The sequence below is a fragment of the Rhipicephalus sanguineus genome, chromosome 6, assembly GCF_013339695.2.
Source record: "Rhipicephalus sanguineus isolate Rsan-2018 chromosome 6, BIME_Rsan_1.4, whole genome shotgun sequence".
Taxonomy (NCBI): domain Eukaryota; kingdom Metazoa; phylum Arthropoda; class Arachnida; order Ixodida; family Ixodidae; genus Rhipicephalus; species Rhipicephalus sanguineus.
Genome location: NC_051181.1, coordinates 33,552,799 through 33,579,811, shown reverse-complemented (window position 1 = coordinate 33,579,811; position 27,013 = coordinate 33,552,799). Strand labels below are relative to the sequence as shown.

The 27,013-nt window shown below is 47.5% G+C and overlaps 3 protein-coding genes and 1 non-coding gene across 6 annotated transcripts in view; 2 read left to right on the top strand and 2 right to left on the bottom strand.

The window, feature by feature from the left end:
• The window catches only part of LOC119395686 (uncharacterized), a 299,084-nt gene that overhangs the window by 155,882 nt on the left and 116,189 nt on the right, over nucleotides 1-27,013 (top strand). The window contains exon 9 of the mRNA XM_037662688.2: nucleotides 11,001-11,038. The gene's annotated coding sequence lies outside the window, so the exon portion shown is untranslated. The remainder of the gene's footprint in view (nucleotides 1-11,000; nucleotides 11,039-27,013) is intronic.
• Nucleotides 4,477-10,108, bottom strand: LOC119395685 (uncharacterized). Of its 3 annotated transcripts, XM_037662686.2 has the most exons (4): nucleotides 9,853-10,108; nucleotides 9,554-9,686; nucleotides 8,528-8,653; nucleotides 4,477-7,346 (listed from the first exon to the last, which is right to left on the bottom strand). In XM_037662686.2, exons 1-4 carry the CDS (start codon nucleotides 10,038-10,040, stop codon nucleotides 6,381-6,383), a joined length of 1,413 nt encoding a protein of 470 aa, XP_037518614.2. In that variant the 5' UTR covers nucleotides 10,041-10,108; the 3' UTR covers nucleotides 4,477-6,380. The 3 variants fall into 3 exon arrangements, with proteins under 3 accessions (XP_037518614.2, XP_037518615.2, XP_049272693.1); XM_037662687.2 differs by lacking the exon at nucleotides 8,528-8,653; XM_049416736.1 differs by lacking the exon at nucleotides 9,554-9,686 and having other exon boundaries at nucleotides 9,857-10,108.
• Nucleotides 12,769-26,155, top strand: LOC119397179 (uncharacterized). Its single transcript, XM_049416479.1, has 5 exons — nucleotides 12,769-12,864; nucleotides 24,591-24,726; nucleotides 24,847-24,902; nucleotides 25,015-25,118; nucleotides 25,284-26,155. The coding sequence occupies exons 1-5, from the start codon at nucleotides 12,769-12,771 to the stop codon at nucleotides 25,549-25,551; spliced, it is 660 nt and encodes a 219-aa protein (XP_049272436.1). The 3' UTR covers nucleotides 25,552-26,155.
• Nucleotides 19,869-19,941, bottom strand: Trnat-cgu (transfer RNA threonine (anticodon CGU)). Its single transcript has one exon. It is a non-coding gene; the product is annotated as a tRNA-Thr (tRNA).

Below are 27,013 nucleotides of genomic sequence, written 5' to 3'. Positions count from 1 at the left end.
CAACGCCACAATAAGAAATTGCGTCGCCACATACAGTCCCTCTCTTAGGAAATTGAGCGCCATAGTACCTACCTAGCCCGCCAGCAGTGGGCCAGATGTGCTGCAGACTGAATGGACAGCTAGGCAATAAGAAAACGTGTTACACCACTTACTCGATCCCGAGAACTCAAAAGCAGCCGCGCGACACAGGCCTAAACGCCTCGTCCACAAACACCCCGAATCAGACGAAGACCTACTAACTGCACTGGCGGACAAATACATCGACCACGCCCAACAACCAACGCCACCACTACCACCTTATGAAAGGAAACCAAAACCAACTCTCGATGCCGACATCACAGAAACCGAAGTGTATGCAGCTATTCAAAAGCTTCGCAAAACTTCGGCACCAGGTACAAACGGAATCTCCAACAAAACAATCCGCAACCTAGACTCAAAGTCAGTAACTGCCCTCACCGAATATTTCAACGACTGCTGGCGTGTCGGCACTATATCAGAAGAATGGAAACACGCGAAAATAGTGTTAATACCAAAGCCCGGAAAAAAGACAGATGTATCTAATCTTCGCCCAATCTCTATAACGTCATGCCTTGGCAAACTCCTAGAGCATGTGGTCCTGGTGCACCTAGAAACACTCGCAGAAGAGCAAGACCTTTTCCCGCTGACCATCTCGGTTTTCGCGCCCACCTTTCTACTCAAAACGCCCTGCTACAAATCTACCACGATCTATTTAAAGACTGCGGGTGTGTGCAGGCATGCGGGCATTGCTAGGCACAGACCTGCGCAAGGCTTTCGATAACGTGACACATGAAGCGATAGCACAACACTTGGCAGCGACATACTCTGGGGAACGTACTTACAACTACGTGTACTCCTTCCTACACGGCCGCACTGTGAAACTTTCCCTGAATGTCAGCAACTCCACGAAGACACTTGCCCTATCCAACAAAGGCACGCCACAGGGAGCCGTTCTTTCGCCTTTCCTCGTCAACCTCGTAATGAACCAACTCCCACTGTCACTGGACCGCATGCCCAACATCCGACACATCCTATACGTAGACGATGTGACGGTGTGGACCACTAATAGCTCCGATGGACAGATCGAGGAGGCACTGCAACGGGCCGTGGACACCGTGGCCGAATACGTCGCACGAGCTGGTCTCGAGTGCACAGTGGGGAAATCCGAACTCCTTCTTCTCCACCCTTCCGACTACCGTAATGCTAAACACCCGCCACCACCAACCATCACTATCAGGGTACCGGATCCGAAATACCGATTGTGCAGCAGATGCGCATTCTCGGCCTCCACGTACAAACCGAAAGGAGCAATACCATCGCAGTAGAGAGGCTTCCGGTCACCATCACACAGACTGCCCGGCTTTTAGCAAGAATCTCTGCGCAGAAAAATGGCATGAAATAGAAGGAACCTCTCCAGCTGTTAAACGCCTTCGTCACATCAAGGACCACTTACGCTTTACCGCACTTACGACTCATGAAGGTCGAAAAAGAAAAAGCAGACAGACTTATACGTACAGTCCACAATACCGCCATAGGCCTCTCCTGCACCACATCAACAACGCACCTGCTCAGCCTCGGAATTCACAACACACTAGAAGAGCTCGAAGCTCACCGAACTGCACAAATTGAACGATTGCGAGGCAGTAAGACCGGAAGATGGATTCTCCAACGTACCGGCATCCCCTCATCACCAAGCGGACCAGATTTGATCTCGCTACCACCCCCGTTCATAGTGCAGCCGTTGCCGAAAATTATGCTGGCGGGCATTCACGACGGTAGACGATCGGCCCGTGCCAGAAACCTTCACAGTGCTTACGATACGGACACAAAGGCTCCTCGCGTCGACGCAGCATGATACACAGCCCCCAGACATGCGTATGCAATCAATGTATCGGCGAAACGCAACCCAGTCGATAAAGAGCCCACCACAATATGCGCCGGCTCCATACGCACGCAAGGCCCAAATGAGGTTGAAGAAGCCGCCATAGCCCTTGCCGCAATGGCCGAATTCGAAACAGTCATCAGTGACTCTAAATCTGCCATCATTCGATTTGCACGTGGCACGGTCTCTCCAACCACGGCACGCATCCTCCGCCATTTGCCCCACGTGGCATGCAACGCCTCAGGAAACACCACCGACAGCAGCGCTGACGGTGAAGATTCCAGTTTCATCCAACTCGTCTGGGTCCCAGCACACGCAGGCAACCTGGGTAACGAAGCCGCCCGCAGGCAAGCTCGAGGACTCGTACTCCGAGCGGTGGGCCAGACTTCGGAACACGATGGAGAAGCGAACGAACCACTCCTCACCTTTCACATCACGCAGCACTACAAACTAACAAGGCAAACCAAACCACCCCAGCACCCGCACCCGCAACTTAACAAACCTCAACAAATCACTTGGCCGCGGCTACAAACCCATTCATTCTCATCCCCGTACATCTACCGACACATCTATCGAGCCCTCTTCACATCTACTTGCACCCTTTGCAAAACGCAGACCGCGATCCTGGACCACATCATCTGGGGATGCAGCAAGGACCCTCCCGCACGACATCTCCTAGGACAGTCACCGCCAAGTGAGGCCGGGGAAAGAACCCTCACGACCACAAGCCTGGACGCCCAGCTCCGGGCCAGCAAACGCGCTGACGAAGTGGTAACCAGACATGGCCTGACAGCCATGTCCGCTTAGGAAACCGACGGCTTTCCTAATAGAGTTGTTTGCTACTACTTCCACGAGGAAGCGACGCGCCATGCGTTCTTACGTACAAAGAGAAGCCGATAAAAGTTCCAAGGGCGCCGCCGAGACCGATGCCACACGAAGACGAGAAGACGACAGCGACGAGGGCCATGCAGGAACGCGAATGGAATGAGGTGGAATGAGGAACGCGCGCACACTGTAGATTAGAGTAGCCCTGTATGGCGGGAGAGGTTCTTTGCAGTACGTTCCACATGGGTCTCCTTTGCGCATGCGTGGCCATGCCTGGCAACCATGGGCAGCGCCCGCCTCACGCAAACGCACGGCCTTGGAAAATATGGGCAGCGCGCGCTAGCAGACGCCGCACGCCGACGGTTATGAGGACCCAACTAAAAACGTCGCTCTACAACAGCCGAAATCAAGCTTAGAAGAATAGGAAAAAGAGACGAAGGCTCCCGCGCGGGCACATTTGAAAGATGTATTAGGTGTGCAGCTGCTACGATGGGCGATTATATGCGCTGCACGCAGGCATCCGCAGCCGCCCGCGACCCATGCACGTACCTTACTTGATGAAAATATTAAGGGTCTGTGCTTGTGCTAATCCACTCCATCCGATACAAATGTTACTTCAGTACATTTTGAAGGCGAAAACCAGCGCTAACCAGGACGGAACACGCGCACTGCGCCAGGGCTCGTCTCATATCACTTTGTTATTCGTCCTCGTTTGTGCTGAAGTTCTTAATTACCTGCGTTTGAACGGGTTAGTAATTCATCTAGAACATCGTCTTGATGGCTTTCACCTTCCAGTTGTCTCAGACAAATGCATAAGGGACCCCGAGTTTTTATTGTACTTCAGTACAGGCCATTTCATTGGGGCATCTTAGCACCTCCGTACGGAACGCCGTAAATACTACATTTACCGCACGGAAATGTCAGTCGCCTGTCACAGCAATAGGAAAGGCGACACGTTGCGGTACTCAGAGGCGCGCGTGCACGGCGGGGGGGCTGCCCCACCTTGACACCTAGGAGGGGGGCGCAAAATCTGCCCCATACATTGACGACCCCCTAGTCACCCAAGGGAGGGGGGAGCAAAATCTGCCTCGTACATCGACTTAGTAGGAGGCGGGCGCTGCGATGAACCTTCCCCCCCCCCCCCCCCCCGATGGGGAACCCTGCGCACCCCTATGACGGTACTTATACCGCATGGCTGTCCGGTTGGGCTGATACTGGGTTTCAGCTACGGTGCGCTGCTGGGGCGGCTGTGGGCATAGCTCGGCAAAAATTGTGGAGCTCACTGAGACTAAGACTCGCCAAACTTTTCCTTAGCCGAACTCACCCGGACTCACACTTACGAAAATTTCCTTCGACCGGACTCACTCGGACTCAAACCAAAATATCACTCACCTGGACTCGCGCAGACTCATACTCGTGGCTCGATCTGAGCCTGAGTGAGTCGACTCACAAGTGAGTACGCCGACCTATGGCTGTGGGTTCACTAAATAGCACATGTACTGCGTGGCATGTAGATGGGCACCAAATGCTAACCATGCAAGACGGCCACGCGTGTAGAAGCAAAATATCTTGGGGAAAAAAGCACCATTAGCAGCCGTGCTGACCACTTTATGAACGTTGGCAGACCCAAGACAAGCTCGCCTGTTTTCTTACGAAATCCACAAACACTTCAGCTGTTTCGCTCGTTGTTTGTCATAGTAATAGGCACGCAAGAAAGAGAAAATGTGAACTGCTGACCACGGTGCATCAAGAATCAGAATACAATTTATTTTTGTTAGTGCTTAATTATTTACTACGCACAGTACACAGAAGAAGGTCTGATATTTGAGGGCATGCTGTGCCAAGCAGCAAGACTAATGCTGCCACAAGAGACGCATCAGAGGCAGAGTCTGCATCTTATTCAATTTTACAAATGAATGTCAAGAATTGTTCAATCAGCATAAGAATAATATTTAAAAGCAATGAGTCACATACACGAGGTAAATACACATTGGTGGTACAGAAATGAATATGTGTCATAAAACAATACTGCACAAACATTATAAAAATAAAACTTGAAAGCAATGAGTGATATACACCAAGTAAATACACGTAGGTGGCACAGAAATGAATATTAGTCATAAAGGAATAGTGCACAAACATCATTTCAGGAACTTATAACAAGAACTAAAAATAAACACTGGTATTATGTGTGGCAGACTCCACTAAACCACAGTGAAGAAGAGCACCATAACAGAACATTGTTAACAGAGTGAGACAAAAAGAAACGAAGATGTCATGCAAAGTGTCTCGTTGACAACAAGGACCATAGTCTGCCAGCACGCACCAGCAAAAGACATTATACAACCTAATAGGAGCAAAGAATATTGGATCAGTCTATCTAAAAGGGTGCATTAGCATACAAGCTATGGGGCGTGCATACTGAAAATACAGTTTTTATTTTAGGATCCTTGTTCCAAAGCACCAAACATTACCTGCTGGCTTACAAATAAAACGGCGACTTGTAACATTTCCTCATAACTTCAGCCTTCCTGCCTACCCTTTCCCTTGAGACCCAGTGCTCCTTCTGAGGCAGATGGTCTTTGTTTAACTGCAGTTTCTTCACTGCAACTCCAGTTGCTGGTGATGCCTGTGCTCTTTTTTTTCTGTCACTGCTGAGCACCATTTTGTTGGTGAGCCTCGTACAGCGATACCACTGCTTGCGGTCACATTTTCTTCAGCGAGGATTCTCGCCTCATGTAGCGCGCCAAACAAGTGTTGCAACACTGTGTCATTGTGAATGTAGTATAGAGAAGAGAGTAGACGATCGGTTTCAGCCCTTATTTTTTATTTTAAGTGGCGCCTACTTTGTTCAGATGTTTTCTGCAAACTACACTCAAACTCTTCAGTGATTGGATCAGCTAGCACTTCAGGGTCTTCTGTGTCAGCAGATGTGCAGCTTGTGATAGAATGGGCAGTCATGTTATGCCCTTCCCTGTATTCCACAGGTAGACGTGAAAAGCCCCACCCATCAACAAGCAAAAAAACGGCAGCAAAGTGTTTGCATGGCAATTTTGACTTCTTGAAGTCGAAGCACGTACAACTTCGATCACTGAAGTTAACCTCATGAAGGCCACTACCCTGAGTGACAGAACGAATGCGAAATGTTCCTCCTTCACTGCCGACTTCCACGTCCTCCGACCTGTAATCAGATGCTCTTGTGAGCCGCTCCATAATATGCTTAGCTACAACAGGGGGCCTCCCATGGAGAAAATCTGGCACATCATGATGGTAAAGGCGGTATGAAGGAGAAAAACTCAGATTTGCTTACAAGAACTGCACCTCTTTTGCCGGAAAAAAGCTTTCAACTAAGACACTCAAAAGCCCTTGCAGGCTACGGCGACCACTGTTTCCAGCCAAGTATGCCTTGAGCTCCTTGTTTTTTTATTCTGTTCCGTTGTTTGTGCCAAAAGGAAGGTCCAACCTGTACTTGTTCACCCACATTTCTTTTACTGAAAGCCACTTACTGCTTAGATAGGCTTGTAGCTTCTCGTTTCCCTTCCATTGTTGTGACTCCTTCAGTTTCAATTGCTTTGGTCAAGTCATCCTCGTTCGTACTGGCTGCTACTTGCCTCAGCATTTTCTTGACATCGTCAACATCTTGTACTTCATTTTCTTATTTTGAAAGCCACCTGTGCCAAGCCTGCTCTCGGTGAAAGTCACACAGGACTGGCCGACTGTTCGGGAAGGCAGCAGAAAGTGCACTGATCTCTGCCTGGCTATAGTCCACCATCCAAAACTTAGGACTTAGGGTTGGATTCCAGGCCTTAAAGATGTTTAGTGCCTCTTCGATGCAGAGAGCTGTTTCAAATTGCACGATGAAAGCACCTGCAACAGCATAGCAACTTGAAGTTTTCACCACAATAAGGAAGAGCGGAAGGGCATAATCCGTTGTTTTGTACGTAGCATCAAGACATACGACAACATCACTATACTTAAGTATCAACTCCTTCATGAACTCAGTCTGAATGCAAAGCAACAGTGTCGGCTCGCATTCCTGTGCCACAGTTTCTAAAGCGTCACAATCAAGTAACTCGGCCTGCGGTTCCTTTTGCCCGTCAGGATCATTTTCCAGAGACTTGACATGATAGGCGCGGAAAAAACATCTTGTTCTAGGTGCTTTCTCTTTCATTTGTTCTACATACACTGCCACATTCTCTTGATCAAGTGAACTAAATCTGTTCTTACGAAGTGCCTTCTGGATATGATTTTTTATGTCTGTCTTTGTAGGGTAAAAATCTCTGCAAGTAGACGGGGGGCACTGCTTGTTTGAGAACAGTACATCTCGGACAAAAAACCTTAGGCAGCTTTCAACAGTTTTTACAGATGTCACACCTTGTTGTACCAGCTCACAAATTTTTTTGGACACTTCTGAATTTATCGGCTGTGCGTAGCCTGCACAGCGAGCATCAATGTCATGATTAGAGTGGCTTTCCCTGTCGGACATACAGACATAGAAGCGATGCTGGTGCAGAACAGGTTTACCACTAGCTGCTTCTTGCAATGCCAACCTCAGTCGAGAGATTGTTTCCTTTGAAGCTGCTTCGTGCTGCCATTTGGTACATGGTTGTGGGATGTTGATCTAAAAATAAAAGAAAAGAGCAGATGGTAAACAGCGTAAAAGAAATTAGGTTGTTTCCAAAATTGGCTGCAAAAATGGGAAACTCTTTCAGTGATAGAAAATAGAGGTACATTTGACATATGAAAGCAGAGAAGACATGACAATTGAAGCATGTAGGCAGTAGAAAGCTGTGTTTTTATAATGATGACATTACACAATACCCTCAATACAATAATACTAAAATGATTTTAAACACAACCTTTTTTCAGCTTTAGCCGCATTTGCCAGAAATATATGCACTGCCATGCGTCCTTTACCCATGAATACTGCACTTCAGTGCTGTAAGCTCTAAAGAGCAGTAAATTTTTCAATGGTGCTCGACTGACACTTTCACAGGTAACATGAAGTGCTAAAACTTTGCAGCATTGATTACAGTATCAATACATAAAGAGATCCAAGTAAAACACACCAAACAACAGTAACAAAAAAATTTGCACATTTACGCACCAATCAAGTGAATTACAAAATGATGACTGTCCAGGAAACCAACAAGCCTGTTTATCAAGAAGTATTGCAAGATGTGTGTGACACTCTTGTTGGTTCTTGGGACTAGTAACATGCGCGAGCAATTGTACTGCGAAATTTAACTCTTGCACAGACCTAGTATGCCAAAACAAGTGTAGTTAAAGATATAACCCACTTCAACGAGCATTCTTGGGATTATAAATTTATTGTCATGGCATAAAGAATGATTTATAAAATAAGTACTTACATTCACAAACAAAATCACGTTTCATGCACTGATTTCAAAAAGAGTTAACAATTCAAGCTGTAAAACTTGTAGGTTGAATAATTGTCCACAGAGCGTTTTTAAAAATACGTATGTATCATCAAAACAGGCATGCATAAAATTTGAAGGTGCTCATACTCGTAGAATTTATTCAGTCATTTTGGCCACAATCAACGAAAGACACATTTCTGCACTGAACAAGGAGCAAAAACTGTCATTCAGTATTACCTGTGCAATGCACATGCATTATCAAAAACATATATATCATGGTGCATGTTTCAAATTACAGATTGCTTTCACTAATTTAATGCAAACTACTACTCCTTTGTGGATGTCTCCAATTTTATGGCTCCAGTATTGATTAAAGCCAACAAGTAGTATATCAGGCTATGTGCATTTGTTTTTTGTTTACCCTGAATTCTGGATACAACTCCACTTGTTTCACATGCATCGTTGCAGTACACCCCTTCTTCTTTGTCCCTTGTAGCTTCACCTTTTTTCGCTGGAAGGTAGCTGCTGACCAGTCGGCATGCTTCTCCTATTGCATGAAATGAGATATGGAACATCAGTATGCAACAAATAATGGCAATCATACATGGGTTAGAGCAAGTAGTTTGTGTTTTGGCATTATAAATTCACTTAGGAGCAGCACTCCACGTCTCCCCTTGGGTACAGGTGCCACAGTATTTGGCTCACAGTTAAATTAGCATTATGGCTTAACCCTCCCTCGTCCCCTCCCCATAAAATAAATTCCCTGGGTACTTAAAAGTGCACGCCACTAGAAATACGAACAGGGCTGTACGTTTAATCATTTTAACCTGAATAATACCCTCCTTTAAGTAATTACTGTTTTAACTAGCTTTATTGATGAACAGGCATATTACCAAAAAAGAAAAAAAAATTGCATTGACATTTCAGCTTTGCCAAAGATGGATTATTTTCAAAGCTGTTCACATTGTTATTCGATGCCCCATGTGCTACTCATTTGTGGATTTCGTGTCGCTCTGCAATTGCAGCAGTTGTACAAGTTTCGCTGTTACATTTTTATGTGCATTCAGCAATGACAGACAGCACTGGAAGTCCAGCTGTTAGAATACGGCTCACTTGGTTCTAATATCAGAGAATGTCACATTTTAGGCAAGCGTTTTTCAATCGCCATTAAGACATTAATCAGTTGATAAACAGGTGAAACTTTTACGCCCTATATAATAACTAAAGAAAAATAAAATCTGCCCGAATAAGTAATAAACATTAACGATGTTGACCAGCGTGGGCTTGCTCTTTTGTTTTCCTACAGTGATGTGGTCGCGAAGGCATGCCATTGTGAATGCGCGTAAGCAGGATCTTGTGCGACGCACGCTTCAATGCGAAACAGATATGAGTGTGACAAATTAAACTATCCGTATCGGCTCGATCGATGTATCCGTGCGATCGTTACCTGTCGATTTCTTGAATCCTGCACCTTGTGCAGGTCTCTCCCAAAGAGGCAGCCTCTGTCCGTTGTCTGGACAACCTTAAAAGGCATGTCTTCATTTATGACCACATGTCCGCGTTGAGTGCTGAACATCAGCCTGCCTGCACAGATAAAATAAAGCTTTACATCATCCGTCCCAACGTGCGAGGAGCCCACTGCGCGCTCGTCGCGTCTCTCAGGACTCTCAATAAAGTTTCACCATCTATCCATCCATCACGCACCATCCTGAGGCGGCACGTACGCGCTACATATTTGCGATGAACATGCCTTTTGGCTTCACGGAGTGCTCAGTCTGGAAGCACATACTGACAGCGGCGAGGTCCCTTAAAAGCTCTTCGTATGCCTCTCTGCAGTCAGCATAGCCGGTCCACGTGTTTCCACACTTCTTCAAGTCCCGCAGGTGCCTCCTTAATACATCTTCTTCAGGTGCTGTCGCCACTGCAGGCTCCATAGTGCCCCGCGCCGCAGGAAAAGTGGCACGGAATCTGCTCTCAACAAGCGCTGAGCGTTGTCACAGCAGCCGACATGCCTGTGCTCGCCTGTGCTCGGCCAACGCTAACCGACTAAACTCGTCCGGCTTGGCTCGGCTACGCTCGCAAGGCGCGTGTCTCCGTTGCTAGGCGACGGCCACGCATGCGCAAAGGAGAACCATGTGGAACGTACTGCAAAGAACCTCTCCCCTGTATGGCTCCTTCAAGAGCCAAGTGCAGTATACTGTATATACTGTATATGCCACCTGAAGGTTGAATATACAGTAACTCCACTGCAGACCATTCGACAGCGCTACCGGTGTTGAAACTCATGCAAAAATTGAAACTGATGCACAAAATATTCTTTTTCGCAGCTCTAACGAGTAATAAACACATCACAATTTGTGAATTCCTCACAATGAATAAATCGGAAGCGTGCGCCATATATTCTGTAAAGAATATTTTCAAGCAGTCAAAGTGAACAGAGTAAGCTGCGCGAAACCTCACTTCCTGAATCACAAATCGTTTAGGTACGACGCTGCAGTCAGCGCGGAAACCCACTTCGAGAACAAATTAAAATATCAAACGCTTTGCTCTCGCCAATTTCTCTAGTGCCTCAACAATCCTCAAGACCCATAGCAAGCAACGACTGATAAAAATGACATGCGTAATTTTGGGCGCCGGGCCCCTTTATTGTAAAGTTTCGAATGAGTGCAGTCGAGCACCCAGAGTTAGCTCGCGCAATGAAATTCACGTAGCGAATTTACGTATGCGCATGCCTAAAGTAACTTGCTTGAGCGCCGCTATTGCATTATGATCTATATCATGAGCATGAAATCGCGCCCTCTCTCATTACACTTTCAAATTCACAGCAGTGCACACGGCAGACATGTGCAGCCTTTTCTATTTCCTAATGCGAAATTTATTCCTTCGTCTTCCAGGTCTGCGTTGGTTGAAGAAGGTGATCCACCAACCTTAGGTGAGCCACTTGCTTTCTCTTTTGCGCAAACCTCCTTATGTCATGTTTCTGACAAAGAAAAAAATATGTGAGCACGTGTTTGTGTGTTGTGCAAGTGTGTTTGCGTGTGTTGAAACATGGCTGTGCCATGTGTAAAAGGTGGAGAGTACTAAACTTCTCAAATCAATGACTAATGGCGCACTTCCGGTCATGTGTTATATATCATCATCTTCACCATCATCAGCCTGACTACGTTCAATGCAGGGCAAAGGCCTCTCCTATGTTCCGCCAATGAACCCGGTCCTGTGCTTGCTGCTGCGACGTTATACCCGCCTACTTCTTAATCTCGTCTGCCCACCTAATTTTCTGTCTCCCCCTCGCGCGTTTGCCTTCTCTTGGAATCCAGTCAGTTACTCTTAATGGCCAGCTGTTGTTTTGTTGTTGTTGTTGTTTTCCTCCGATCATGGCTCATACCCAATGCAGAAGATTGGCCGAGTAGAGGGTGACTTTTGCTAATATTATCCTAAGGGTGTCATTCGTAGAAGCTAATATTAATATAATGAAGTAATGTATCAATTATTGGTAATGAAATATTTAAATCAGGCAGAATTTAGATAGATGTTCTTTTAGACTGCCTGATGAATGCCTCAATGGCGAAGAAAACATCCTTGTGGCTGTATCCCAGAGTGGTGGCACCAAACGAAAGTACAACCGGCTCTGATACTTCCAGGCCCAGGTTTCGAAGAGGTGGTACTATGATTCTTTTCCTCAATGTCGTGAACCGGCGACAGGAAATGACCGATTGTTTTCTCCTGATTGCAGAAGAGGCACAGTGGGGAAGTCGCTACACCTGCTCTATGAAGGTAAAAATTGAGGGAGCTAACGCGGCAACGAAATTTCGTCATGGCTACTTCCATTATTCTTGACGTGGATAAATCGCTGCGCCAGGAAAATGAGAGGTGCTTACACTCTAGAGAAGCAGTCAATACTGGGTCTGAGAAACTTTTTATGAATGTTAGTGAGCGAAATCTTGACATCGTGATGTAAGCTGTTAGCGGGAAAACACGAATAATCGGCTAAACAACAAACCTTTGTGTCCTGGTACCCAGAATAAATGAATATATTGAAGATGAGCGGGAACTACTACCTTAAAGATTTGTAGTATGGGTCTTTCACCAGATGTGGAAAGAGAAGGGCATACAGATAAAGAGTCGGTTATAATTGCAACTACTCTAACTGAAATACTTAACTTGCGTAAAGCTAATATTACTGTCATAAATCCAGCTAGAAAAACAGGAATAAAATCAGGCAACTGTAATGGAAAAAATCAGTCGTGTTCAGGGCAAAACAGTCCTAAGCCAGATTTCCTCTGATTTCCATGCGTCCGCTGCAATAACAATAACAATATCCGCGACGCCCCAGTCTTCACTGGCGCAGATGGTACCGACGTGGAGCACTGGCTCGCGATTTACGAGCTCGTGAGTGTTCCCAATAGATGGGACGAGGCAGGAAAATTGACCAACTTGGTTTTCTACGTCGCGGGTGTGCCAGGCCTGTCGTACAACAACCACGCATCAGGTTTTACGACGTCGTCCGACTGCAAGACCACCATTATCCACGTGTTTGGCCATCCTGCCGTTGGTAAGCTGCAGGCCAAACAGCGCTTACGGGAACGAGCCCAGCAGCCCGGTGAATCATTCACCAGCTACATCGAAGAAATGCTCGATTTGTGTAAGAATGGCAACTCCACCATGTCCGCATCTGGCAAGATCAGGCACATTATCAAAGGCATCGACGACGATGCCTTAACCATGCTGCTCGCCGAAAACCCCAGCACAGTGGCAGAGGTCATAACGCTCGGCGAAAGCAATCAAGAGCTGCATCGATAGCGGTCGATGACCCGTCGGTCTGCATCACGCGACGGCGAGCTCGCTGGCTTGTCGACCATATCCAACCACTCCGCGTTGCTCGCAGAGATGCAGTCATTCGTGCGCGAGAAAATCACGTGCCAGTTCCCTCTGCTGGACTTTGCGCACCCTCAGTGCGTTCAGCAACCGTCGACCACACTTCTGCCTCTCCTCCGTTGAGCAATTGAGCAGAAAATCACGGAGGTCATGCCCGAGTACCACGAGCACCATCCGGCTCCTGCACCATTGAGTTACGCGAAAGTTGTCGCAAGAACGCCCCCAGCAATCCCTACGGCTGCCCCACACAGTTACTCCGAAGCCACCGCTCGACCCAGCCCTTCGAAATGGATGTACCAGCAACGTATGCCGACGTCATGCATAGGCCACGACTGCAGCCCACCATGCAGTCATAGTTGCCGCCCCGTCAATCACGTCCTGCACCACGAGCGGGCCCTGCTCCAGCGAACCGATGGCGCACACTTGACAACAGCGCCATATGCTTCGCATGCGGTTACACCGGCCACGTGGCGCGTTATTGCAATCGCATGCAGCCGCCTAGAGTCGTGTCGCCTGCCACCAGCCAGTCATACCACCCATATTGCGACTGACCTACGCCTCTGTCACCGACGTCTCGCCCAGTTCCATCTACCCGCCGTTCACCGTCACCACGACGCCGCCCACTGTCGCCGATGCGGCCACGTCTGGTCCCACGCGACCAGGAAAACTAGTCGTCGCAGTCCACGAGGCAAGGGCTGCGACGCTACCGAACTCCGGAAGCCCTCAGCAAAGCCCATCGAACGTGATAAACGTGTTTGTGAACGGTGGTCGCGCGTCTGCCCTTATCGACACTGGAGCCGCCGTATCTGCTGTGGACGCAAAGCATAGCCGATTACTGCGAAAAGTGACGATGACACTTTCCGGGCCCTCCCTCCGTACAGCCAGCGCCCAATGTATTCACCCTACAGCGGTGTGCAGAGCCTGCGTCATCGTTGAGGATGCTCTGTACGCCGTCGAATTGGTCTTAATTCCCCCATGTTCTCGCGACCTCATCCAAGGTTGGGATTTTCTCTCCTACCACGACGCCGTAATTCATTGCGCACCAGCCGAAATAGAGCTCTGACCATTCTCTGATTTGACGCCGGCAGACAGTCCATCAGCTGCGAGCAAGGTACTCGTCAAAGGCGATACCAAAGTGCCTGCAAACTCGTCAATGGCGGTGTCAGTCTACTGCGCCAGTCTCTCCGACACCGATGCACTCCTCTCGTCATCTGACCGCGTTTGCACGAGGAAAGGCGTACTGGTGCCTATCGCGTCCGTGCAAGTCACTCAGGGCAGCACCTGTATTTTTGTTATCAACCCATCCCCGTACAGTGTTACGTTGGTGCGAGGGGAGTGTCTCGGCAGCGCGGAACCCCTCGAAGACGCTCAAGTTATGAACCAACCCGATGACACGCACTGCCCCAGTTCCAGTACACTCAGTGCTGTTTCGACATCTCGTTCATCACCCGCTCATGTATTCGGTTCCTCCATTGTAGACAACCTTACGCCGGTCCAGCGTTCTCAGCTTCTGGACCTGTTGGAAGAATTTTGCTCTTCTTTCGATGTCGTTTAAACTTCTCTCGGCCGCACGTTCGCCGTTACGCATCGCATCGACACTGGAGCCCAACCGCCACTGCGGCAGCATCGATATGGCGTATCTCCCACAGAACGCCGTGTAATCAACGAAAAAGTCGATGACATGCTTTGACGCGATGTTATTCGAACATGTAACAGCCCGTGGGCGTCTCCTGTGATCCTTGTTGCCAAGAAGGACGGTTCTGTGCGGTTCGGTGTGGACTACCGACGACTGAACAAGATCACTCGTAAGGTCATGTATCGACTACCGCGAATAGATGACGCGGTTAACAGCCTGCAAGGAGCAGAATTATTTTCATCTCTCGATTTCCGCTCAGGCTGCTGGCGACAGGGGCGTAGCCCAGGGAGGGGGATGAGGTTTCAACCCCCCTCCCCCAAATTTTTTTCAATTTTGCTTGTGCATACTTACACGCACACATACAAACGCACGCACGAACATACATAAAGTATGGTTGAACCCTCCCCACGAAAAAAATTTCTGGCTACGCCCTTGACTGGCGACTACCTATGGATGCTGACGCTCGACAGAAGACCGCCTTTGTCACACCCGACGGCTTCTACGGATTCAAAGTCATGCCGTTTCGGCTGTGTAATGCACCCGCCACCTTTGAGCGCATTATGGATACCGTTCTGCGCAACCTGAAATCGCACATGTGGTTATGCTGCCTCGACGACGTCGTCGTTTTCGCTCCGGACTTCTCCACTCATCTTCAATGCCTGCGGCGTGTTTTGACACGTTTGGGCCACATCAGTCTGCAGCTGAATCTAAAGAAGTGCCGATTTGCAGCACGGCAGCTGACAATACTCGGCTACGTCGCGCACAAGCACGGAAATCTCCACGACCCATCTAAGCTTCGGGCCGTGACCGAGTTCCCCAAACCTACGTCCGTCACAGAACTGCGCAATTTCGTAGGACTATGTTCCTACTTTCGGCGCTTTATTTGAAGCTTCGCGACCATCATATCGCTGCTGACGAAGCTCCTCGGAAGTAACGGGCCCCTCCATTCGTGGTCGTCAGAGTGCAACGACGCTTTTGCAAAGCTCCGTCATTTGTTGACGTCGTCTCGCATACTACGCCTCTACGAACTTGCAGCCCCTACAGAGGTACACACGGACGCCAGCTGTGTTAGACTTGGCGCTGTTCTTGCGCAACGCAAACCAGGTTGCTTGAATATGTCGTGGTATATGCAAGTCGTACGCTTACTAAAGCCGAGACCAATTACACCTTCACCGAAAAGGAATGCCTGGCGATCATCTGGGCCCTTACGAAGTTCCGACCGTATTTGTATGGTCACCTATTTGCGTCGTCACCGACCATCATGCGCTAGGCTGGTTGTCGTCATTGAAGGATCCCTCAGGCCGCCTAGCCCGCGGGGCCCTTCGCCTGCGCGCTCACAGATGTAGAGGGAAGTACTGCAATAGTAGAGCGACTGTATTACTCTCGCCAGAGTTTTTTAACGCCGTGGGGTAGTAGGAGAGAGTTAGCCGCAGAAGTTACTCTTTCCTTGAAGGCAGAGTAAAAGAGACCGCGAACTCTCTGCTACTCAGATAGAGTTCCCAGTCCACGGAACTCCCGCCCCGACGTAGCGTTGACAGGGTCGGGAACTCCCTCCTAAGCAGACGGAGTAGAAACTAGCGCGAGCTTCTGGCCGACGCCGCACAGCGATATATAACTGTCTCTTCCATAATCCTCCGAACGTAGACGCCACAGATGTCACTTTAATGCGCAAGTTAATAGGATAGCTTTCAGTAACAACAAAAGAAAGTGTTTGTGATCGTAAACTTTGGTTTCTGAAACGCCAACAGAGGCAGCTTCGAAGCCTCGAACATCGGCAACTTCTGACTAATCGCGAACTTAGTTTACGACACAAACTAATTGCCACTGGAATAAGGTAGACACTAGAGCGTTATTGCAATAAAAAGAGCCGTGAAAAAAAAAGTCTGGCAGGAGAAATCGAACCTCCCACGCTCAGATTCAGAGCCGAGTTGTCTACCACTACGCCACGCTCCAATACAACATTCTTGCCGTAAAAGGACTAGTCAAGACAGAGGTCACTGCTTGACTACATCTTTACGGGTCGCATACTGAAGATAGATGCGATCTTCCTTTTCAAATAAAATTCGCGTCTTCATAACACACAAACAGCTGACGACCACGAATGACATTGAATAACGATTATTTTCTCGCGCTATCAACGATACACCCGTACAGCACCCGTGTTAGTTTACTGATTTGCATCTCAATCGATAGTTGCAACTACATACATAACCGATCGCCAAACACCAAATTGAACGTGCAAGAAAGCATGCCAGTTCAACAAGGCGTACTAATTGACAAGTCTGTGTCTGCGAAGTGCCGGCGAGTGCGCCCGGCGGCTTTCGGTGGCTGCCGGGGCGCGTTTGCTGCAAGCGGCATCGTAACGATGCCCATCGCTTCTTGTACAAACACCGTACGCAAGAAAAAATGGTTCATTCAGGTTAACCGACACTAAAGCTGTACTGCACACTCATTTTTACACGTCGGAATTGCATATCCTTAAACCAACAAGCGCCGACAGCATGCATACACGGACTCGGCAGGTGCGCATAGGCCTACCTTAGCTGAGAGTCGTACGCTCGTATTGGTCATATTGAGTGCCACCGATCTGGGCGCAAGTGCTGACGAAGGTTGAAGAATGCGCATTTTATCGGCGAAAGCTCTTCATTGTTGCATTAAAATGCAACCGATGTTGAGCGAAAGTGCGGGAATGGCCAGAGATGCGTCTGCATTGTGGTTATGTTGACCGGCGTCGCTTTTCTGGCGTACATGCCGCGCCTGCCGCGGCACCGCATGTCCGATCGGGCGCTAGATCGTAACGTCTGAAAGTATTCATCAGCCAGCCCTGGTAAAAAATCATCGCAAGTGTATTTTTAAGCGCGCGGCTAAAACTTTCAGACTTGGGCATGAGCAGCTTTACAGCACTGCCCTTACAAAAATATTTGGTAAGATTAAGTTGACTGTCTAAAGACAATTGTTACAATAACCTACCAACAATCAAAAGAGTGTCTACCAACTGTCTTTAGACGTCTGTACCAACAATCAGTAAACGCTGTGGCTGTAATTGGCCACCAACTTTGAACAGACTCATATCAAAAATTCGGCGGATCCCATGTACCGTGGGAGTCTGTTTTATGCGAAGCATGCGGCGGGAAGGTGACTGTGGCGTAATTTTTTTTACTGAGCGACAAGTTACAAAATGACGCTATAGATCTGTATAAATTTCATACGTACATAATATTATATGTTCAAGACCTGCATATGTGTTATATAAGCAGCTGTTTACGGTTCGGTAACACTGCCAACGGCAAAGTGGGTATTACCAACACTAAAAGCGGTAAGCTGATATGTAGTGCTTATACTTGTCCCTTATGATGTATAACGCAGCCACGTTTCACGAGCCCGTATGCATGTGTGGAACAATTTCTTGACATTTCTTGAACAAGGTCATCATCTCCATGATCAGTGAGCGCCAGCAGCTGGTCATGACCTGTTATAGGATGCGGTCGTAATCGCGGTGACGAGGGGTCCACGTGTAGCGAAGTATGAGGTATAGTACAGCTGTTGGAATTCATAGATGCGTTGGTCATTTTGTCGACAAATTGTCTGTAGATAGAGCCGGCGACATCTCCGAACCCGAAGTCACCCTTCGCGTAGGTTAGGTATAGGCCGTCGAGGCTTGTAGGCCAGGATAGTGCTACGTAGACCAACATCAGTGGATGGCGCTTGTCGTATTCGTACACTACCTGGTCGTATGTGGCCTACGTGGCCTAGTCTACAAAGCGGCTGTCAATCAATCTGGCATCATCCTCGGTTAGCATGAGGCCATCGCCCAGCCTCGTAAGAAATGAAGAGGACACTGCGTCGTTCTGGCAGACTAAGTGCACTTTACGGTGCGGTGATGTGGATATCATACGTAACTTTCATTCATGTATTCGTCCGGGGTCGAGCAATGCTTCAATATAGCTTGCGGAATCATAGGAATACAAATGTAATGAATATTAGACTGCTACAAAAGCGGAGCCAACACTAGAGCCACAGACGTTAATCTAATATGATTCCTGTATCGTAGGAGTACACATCGTAGGAGTATCACGTATTGTTTATTGATTTTCTGTAAAATTAGATAGCAAGCACCACAACCACAATTAACGCGTTGTATTGATATTACGCCTGCGTAGGCTGTTTTTCCAAACCAGTTTATAGACCTGGCGTGGCTCTGTGGTAGAATACCTGACTGCCACGCAGAATGCTTGGGTTCGATTCCTGCTGGGATCCTAATTTTAATTCTTTTCATTCGTCCGGTCAACGCTGCCGATGCTGGTTTTTCTTAACGCTCTCGCATTTAAGCTACCAATGTCTGTTCTCGCCGTTCCTGGGTAGATATAAACTGTCAATCACCTGTGGCGCATACCCGTAAACCGCGGCCTGTGGTAAACGGGTATGTGCCACACGTGTCCAGTGGAAAGGGTTTGATGACGTACGCGACAGGATTTTCACGTTATCAATGTAATGACCCGACAGTCATATTCGTCAAATTCTCTTACCCTCGCATGCAAATTTGGCCTACACCAAGTTAAGGAGGCGATTATGAGAGCACCCAGACGTAGGCGGCTAGATAGATAGATAGATAGATAGATAGATAGATACGTAGATAGAAGCGCTCAAAGTGCCAGAGGTTCGCTAAGAAATGCTTCGCATTTAACAATGTTCAACAGACACCCTAGTAACATTCTCTCAATAGAAAGACTGTCCATGAACAGTCTGTTAACCATCTAGTAACCTGTGTCTTAATTCACTCGGCTAGCAGTTGGTTACAATAATTTTATTGAAGCATGCTCATACGCGCTCTGTTAACGATTTGTTTTCTAATCTACGGGGTTTAACGTCCCACAGCGACGACGCCGTGTGGAGGGCTCTGGATAACTTCGACCACTTCGGATTCATTAACGTCCATTGACTGCGCGCAGTACACGCGCCTCTAGCATTTCTTCTCCGCCGAAATACACAGCCAACATCGAACACCCGTCTTTTGGATCAGCAGTCCAGCACCTTCACTAAGTCACCGTGGCGGTTACGAACACTGCCTACAAACCCATACCTTTCGGCAACATGCGTGTGCGGTATGTCACCGTATGTGTGAACGTGTTGCTTGTAGAAGGCAATATTAATGAGCACTAACAGACAATAATGCCAAGGCAAGTATAGGGGATGTTATTAATAGTAAATGTAAGGTAAATATGAAGAAAGAGAAGTGGATGAAAAGATAATTTGCCACGGGCAGGGATCGAACCTGCGACCTTCGAATAACGCGTCCGATGCTCTACCAACTGAGCTACCGCGGCGGCTATCCCCCCGTCCACTTTATGGGGTATATATGTACATTTAAACATGGGAGTGCCAGTCAGCGCCGCCAGTAGCGGTCATGGCTAGCAGCTTGAAGCAGAAAAGTGATTGTGCTAGTGAGCACTGTTGATCATGGGGATAAGGGAAAACTGAAGGAGGAAGGAATGATACGCCTTCCCCTCCCTGAGTCGTATGTCACTAGCACTATACAGTGCGTGCCCACTTATTTGTATTAGCACATCAATTCATGAAAGGGCTTCGGTGCAGGAGCCTTTCTCATATAAGGCCGATGCATGCGTACATGCAACGAGGACCTGCATGTATACCATTTTATTGCATCTGTGTATGTCCTCGCCGGCACGTCCACAATTACATGTGAAGACATACGCGTTTTCGGGATGGGAAAGTGCGCAGAGGTTTAATGTTCGATGACTTCGTATCCTCAGCTAAAGCTAAATCATCTTTTGAAGGTACATTAAAATAGTACTTATAAACGAGGCCTTCAGGGGGTGTATTTAAAATAGTCTTTATACGTCAATAAGAAGGAGGCCTTCAGACAGTCTACATAAAATAGTCTTTATACAAAAGTAATAAGGAGGCGTTTAGATGGTCTACATAAAATCGTCTTTATGCAAAAGTAAGAAGGAGGTCTTAGACTGTCTGCATAAAGTAATCTTTATACAAAAGTAAGAAGCAGGTCTTTAGACGGTCTACATAAAATAGCCTTTATACAAAAGTAAGAAGGAGGTGTTTAGACGGTCTATTGACAAATGTCACTAGATCGCAAATGTTAATAGACGGTCACCAATGTCAATAGATGGTTACTAGGTGGTCTACTCAATATTACTAGCCATTTTTGTAAGGGGTATTTGGAATTGTCTTTATACGTCAGTAAGAAGGAGGCCTTCAGACGGTCTACATGAAATAGTCTTTATACAAAAGTAAGAAGGAGGTCTTTAGATGGTCTACATAAAATAGTCTATATACAAAAGTAAGAAGCCGGTCTTTAGACGGTCTACATAAAGTAGTCTTTATACAAAAGCAAGAAGGAGGTCTTGAGACGGTCTGTTGACAAATGTTACTAGATCGCAAATGTTACTAGACGGTCACCAATGTCAATAGGTGGTTACTAGGTGGTCTACTCAATACTACTAGCCATTTTGTAAGGGTGAGCCGATATCATAGAGCCCGAGCTGATATTTGAAATTTACTAATGAAAACACTGTTGAATATTATGCTGTTTTATAGTAAAAGGTCGATGTGCCAAGAGTATTCCAATAGATCATTAGATATATACACATGTTCCGACTATATTTACTGTTTAAATACGCATTGCAGAGCTGTTGCCACCGGCACTGGAAGGGGGGCAAAACATCATGGATATATATACCGGTTACCGGGTGTGTGGCTGTGTGCAGCGTCAGTAGTGCATATGTTCAGTGTTGCTGTGTTGTGTTTGAATGATTGTGCGGATGTGAGTTCCGTGTATGTGTGAGGTAAGCTTCAGGTATTCCAGCAATGTTTACTGTTACATTATAGAGGACGCGCGAAGGTTTTCTTTCTTTCCCCTTTTTTTAGACGTTAGTCCTAGCAGCAAGAGTGATTCTACCCTTGGAGGGAGTTCATGCACTCTAGCCCAACTGGCAGTGTGAAACTCTGCGAGGGAGTAGCGTAATTCCAGCCGAGAGTGTATGTACTCCATTTAAAAAGCGTGACTTTACTCTGAGAGGGAGCTTGTTCACTCTCGTTTCCCCAGAGTACCAGAACTCTGCCGATAAGCGTGCCTACTCTGTGCAGCAGAGAGTTCGCAGCACTCCGGAAAAGGGAGTGAAATGTGGGACAAGCGTTTACTCTCGCAAAGAGAGTTGCTAGCACTCTCTTGCCGCTGTGATTGCGGGACTACGATATCCGCGTGCTGTACCGCAACGGACGCCAGCATACTGACGCCGACGCACTCTCGCGCTCCCCCTTGCCTGACGACAATACCAACAGCTCAGTGTCACACACTGAGCTGTTTCTTGCACCGTTTCTGCCATCGACATTCATACCATCGCTACAGAACAGCGCAAGGATCAATGGATCGCTTCGCTGATTGACTTGCTCACTGATCCATCGGCAACACCATCACTCGCGCGTTGCGTCGTCAAGCCCACCATTTCGCCATTCGCGACGATTTCCTTCATCGACGCAATTACAATGCCGACGGCCTCGAGTTGTTACTACACTCGGGGACAACATTCTGTGGCAATGAAGGGAAAGCTACAGTGCCACAATGCACGTATCCTACCGCGAACGAATGTAGTCCCACAAATGCGTCCGTATTTCTGCGTGATATATATAAAATACTCCTTCATTTTCTACATGTAGCTTTTTGAGATGGAAGGCAGCGCACACAACCGAGATATTTGTACTTTCTTTTACTTTTTACGTTGTGACATTGCGTTTTTGCGTGCTTGAAAAAGTCGCGCCTTTTACCCGTACCTTAGACGCTAAGCAGCGTTTGCGTCGAACTGCATCGCTAGCCATCACTTTCCACTGCGTTACGAGACACGCGCCAAACCGGACTACTTCGCGTAGCAGTACATATGCAGACGCTCCGCCCCCGTAGCTTTCCCTTCATTGTCACGGAAAGTTGTCCCCGAGTATAGTAATACCATAGTCCCTCAATACTTTAATACCCCGCAGTCTGCGTTCTGATATAAGCCATAGTCCCTCAATATCCCTCAATACTTTTTTCTGGTCACGAAACTTCCCCGTCACTCTATGGGAGAGCTTTGTGTGTCGTCAACTTTGACCGTGGGGCGGCGCCACCAGCGTTAGGGGGGCACCCGCGGCACTCGTCGAAGTAGTCAGCGAGGCGACGGCGTGGTGTGTTTGTTTTACAGCGAAAAGCTGTTACTGAGATCATTTCACCGGCCGTTTTTGGCGCCGTAGTTGTCCGCCGCCGCCGCCGGTGTCCGTAACCAGTATCCGATCGAAATAAGAAAAAAAAAACGAAATAAGAAAAAAATTCCAGGATGGAACGAGGTTCGAACCTGGGCCCTCTGCGTGGGAGCCCAGTATTCAACCTCTGAGCCATGCCGGTTTTTTTTTTTTTTTTGCAAAAAGGTCCTATACAGGCTTCATGTCGGGAAGGAACCACATTAGCATATGCAATATAGCGTGGTAGAAGAGTAAAATAAGCACCAAGCGTCGCGCAACGCGAATTCTGTAACCAGGCGTCACACAATGCGAATTGCGCAACGAGTAGGTTGTGAAATGTTTCCAACCCATTACAAAGATCTCTGCCATAATTCTTCGTCGTCATCAGGCACAGCATCAACAAAGTGCGCATAATGCCTTACATGCGTTTAGCAGGTACCACGGATCTCCGTAAAATGACGAAAAATGGCACAGTGCCTGCTGCCCTACTTCTCAAAAATTAGAATGATTTAGAGCGTAGTGGGTTCCTCGCAAGTGCACTTGTATTGGTTGCCAAGGGAGCCTATAAGCGCAGATCCATTTCCTCGGGGTCTCAGTAAAATTACAATGCTGTATAGAGTAGTGGGTTCCTCGCAAGTGCACTTGGATTGGTTGCCAAGGAAGCCCATGAGCGCATGATCCATTTCCTCGGGGTCTCAGCAAAGTTCTTCGCCCCGCCCCCCCCGTCTCTCTCCCACGTCAACGTATGTTATACAGCATGACGGGAGAGGGAAATAGCGAGCGGGCGTCACCCAATGCAAATTACATAACTGGTGGGCCGTTTAAAGCTTCCAACCCATTACAAAGGGCTGAGCCATAATTCTTCATCGTTATCAGTCGTCGCGTCAAAAAGTGCACATAATGCCTTACAGACGTGTAGCTGGTGCCTCGCTTCTCCGCAGAATGACGAATAATGGCTTAGTAGGTGCTTCCCAACTTCACAAAAATTGTGATTTATGGCGTAGCGGGCACCTTTCTAGTCTACTTGTATTGTAGCCCCAAGAGAGCTTACAACTGGGCTCTAGAAAACGCCGCTCTTCCAGCTTTCGCTGTGACTGTGCTGCGGTTTCAGCGCAGGCCTGGCGTTTTTTGTGCATCGTGCTGTATCGCGTGCGTGCGGTGCTTTCTGTGCGTCTGATCGTGTTCATACGTGACGAATAGTTAGCGGCACCGTGACGAACGATGCAGAAGACGTCCTGCGTGCCGCACGGTCGCTCCGGCGAACAAGGCACTCGTCGAGCTCAGCGCGGCGACGCGTTCTGCGTTCGCTTTGTTTGCGTCGTTTTATCGCGTGTGTGTGGTGCTGTGTGTGCCTGTGACCATTTTCGTATGTGACAAACAGTTAGCGGCAGCTTCACGAACGATGACAAAGACATGCTGTGTGCCGCGCTGTCGCTCCGGCTATAGAGGAACCACTGAAAAAGTATCGTTGTTTGTGTTCCCCAGCGATCCCGAAAGCCGTGAGTAGTGGAAGCGTGCGATACCACGTAAAGAAACGGGCACATTCTCGTTCAGTTCACCAAACGTTCGAGTATGTGAAAAACATTTCTATAACGAGGACATTATTCGCGAGGACGAATGCGTTATAGAAGGCACCGTTGTTAGGCTGCCGCGCGAAAGAGCGAAGCTGAGGGCCGGCGCTATACCTCGATTATTTGAAGGTCTCCCGGCTTACTTGTCCAAAAAGAAGGCGGCACCTCGGCAGCTGCCACACAGGCAGCCGGTCAAGCGTCGTCGGGAGTCTTCGGAGGATTCCAGTGGGGAACATGCTGCGCAGAGGATCCGCGTGGACGTCTCCGACGAACTGGATGCAGTAAATGACGGTAAATATTGCAGTTTTACGCTGCTTGCTCTTCTGTGTTCTTCGGCACGCTGATTATAACCCAAGTTGAGCAAACTTGTTGGATTTCGTAAACCTTTGTGTTTTTACCCTTGTTGTGCAGAAAGTAGGCTGACTGTAAACAAGGCTGAGGACAAAGCTAGCCAAACAGAGGAGGCTGTGTGCAGCGCTTCGGAACTGCAGAGAGTTAAGATACAGCTCCGCCGTGTACAGCAGCAACTTGAAGACTGCCAGATGAAGCTGGCAAAAGCAACTCTGCGCGAAAAAAAAGAGCAGCCACTTCGAGGGAACGTTTAAAAAGCTCTCTGACCGCGAGAAGCTGATCCTTGACCAATGTGTCATGAAAGCTAATGCAAGGTCGTCGAAAGCTGTGCGGTAAGTTGTAAACAGGACAGTGGAGTGCATGTTCTTGACAAAACAGCATGACTTCAGGATGTGCATTTGAGCATTACCTGGTGTTATCTGTGCTTCAAGGCTAATTGCATGTTCCGTATGCAGTTGTCTATACGAGTAATTGAAGTATTTGCATTCCACTATCAGGTACAAAAAGGAATGGTTGTATGACTGCTTGCTGCTGAAGATCAAGTCAACGTGTGTGTACACATTTCTTCATGAGAATGGTTATCTACCCTTACCACACCCTCGCACACTGTACACTTACATGAGACACTTGAAAGCAGAATTTGGTTTCGATGAGACTTTGTTTCGTATATTGAAACAAAAACTTCAAGGAATGCCGGAGAGGGAACGTACACGTATGGTTCGAAGCTATGACAGCACGATAAAATTTGATGCATGTAATTTGTAGACCAGTTTCCACCGTGAGAATACCGTGTGAAACAAGTTTTATATTTTTTTTTCATTTTCTTATTCGCAGGAGTTTTGATGTTTGATGAAATGAGTGTGAGAAAGAGTGTCCACATACGTGAATCAGACATGGCCCTACTTGGCAAAGTCGACTTTGGCGAGCATACAAGACCGTCAGATCAATTTAAAGACGGAGACCACGTGCTGGTTTTCTTGTTTCAGCCTTTCCTCGGTGGATGGTCGCAAACAGTTGGAACTTTTTGTGCTTCGGGTGCTGCCCCAGGGCAAATCGTAGCAAAGCTGCTACTGCAATGCATAGCGCATCTTTTCAATGCTGGTGCATTAGTAGACGCTGTCACGTGTGACAATTCTACATCCAATAGATCGGCTTTGCACTCCTTGGGTAAATAATTTTGAGCACCTCAGTCACATCAGTGTATGTTATCTATGACTCATGGTTTTCGACAATACTCATTGTAACATTACAATTTTATTCAGGCATCAGCGGGGACATCAGCAGCCTCAGCACTTCATTTCCACACCCCTGTGATCCGTCACGAGTAGTGCACACGGTGATTGACCCACCTCATATATTCAAATGCATCCGGAACAACCTTTTTGAAAGTCGGAAAATTTCTGGTCAGCAACTTTGCCTTCATGTTCATGTTGCACACCAAACTGTTTTGTAAAGACTGCATTTTTCTCCCAATAGCTTCCCGGTGACCAAGAAGTATTTCATTTCCATTATTCCGCTCTGCTGGAGTATGAGGAACAACAGGCAGGACTCCGTGCAGTACCAAAGCTGACGAAAGCACATGTCAACCCTAATCCATTTCAGAAGCTCAGTGTCAAGCTTGCAGTTCAGGTACGGAACACATGTTTATCGAGAAGCTTAAAAGTATTAAAACTGGCTTTGTTGTGCAAGTTGGCACGAGCAAGGACTTGAACCTTACGAATTCATCTTTTTTTTACAGCTGTTCAGTGAAAGTACTGCCTCGGCAATGGAATGCTATTCCAGGAGAGATAAATGTCAAAAACTGCACACGTCTACTGCAACTGTACAATTCACCAGAAGAATGAACGAGTTGTTTGACTGTCTTAACACTAAGAGGCCTCAGCAAGTGCAGTACAATGAAGCGCAGCACATCAGTGTGAGTGGCCATCCCCATTGCCTTAGGAAAGAAAATGTATTTTTACATTCTTGGTCTGTCTAAAAATACGTGTATGCTTTTCAGACGCTAAAGGAAAACATTAAATGGCTAGACAGGTGGTACGAATACATTCAGACCCTTCCAAAGCAGCGGCAAATCTGCTTTCTAAGCAGGCCAACCAGTGAGGCCTTGAGGTTGACGCTACACAGTGTGGTCGCACTTATTGACGATCTCCTGAAGTCTGGTTTTCAGTACGTTCTGGTAGGAAACTTCGGACAAGAACCCTTGGAGGTAAAATTTATATGCCAATCT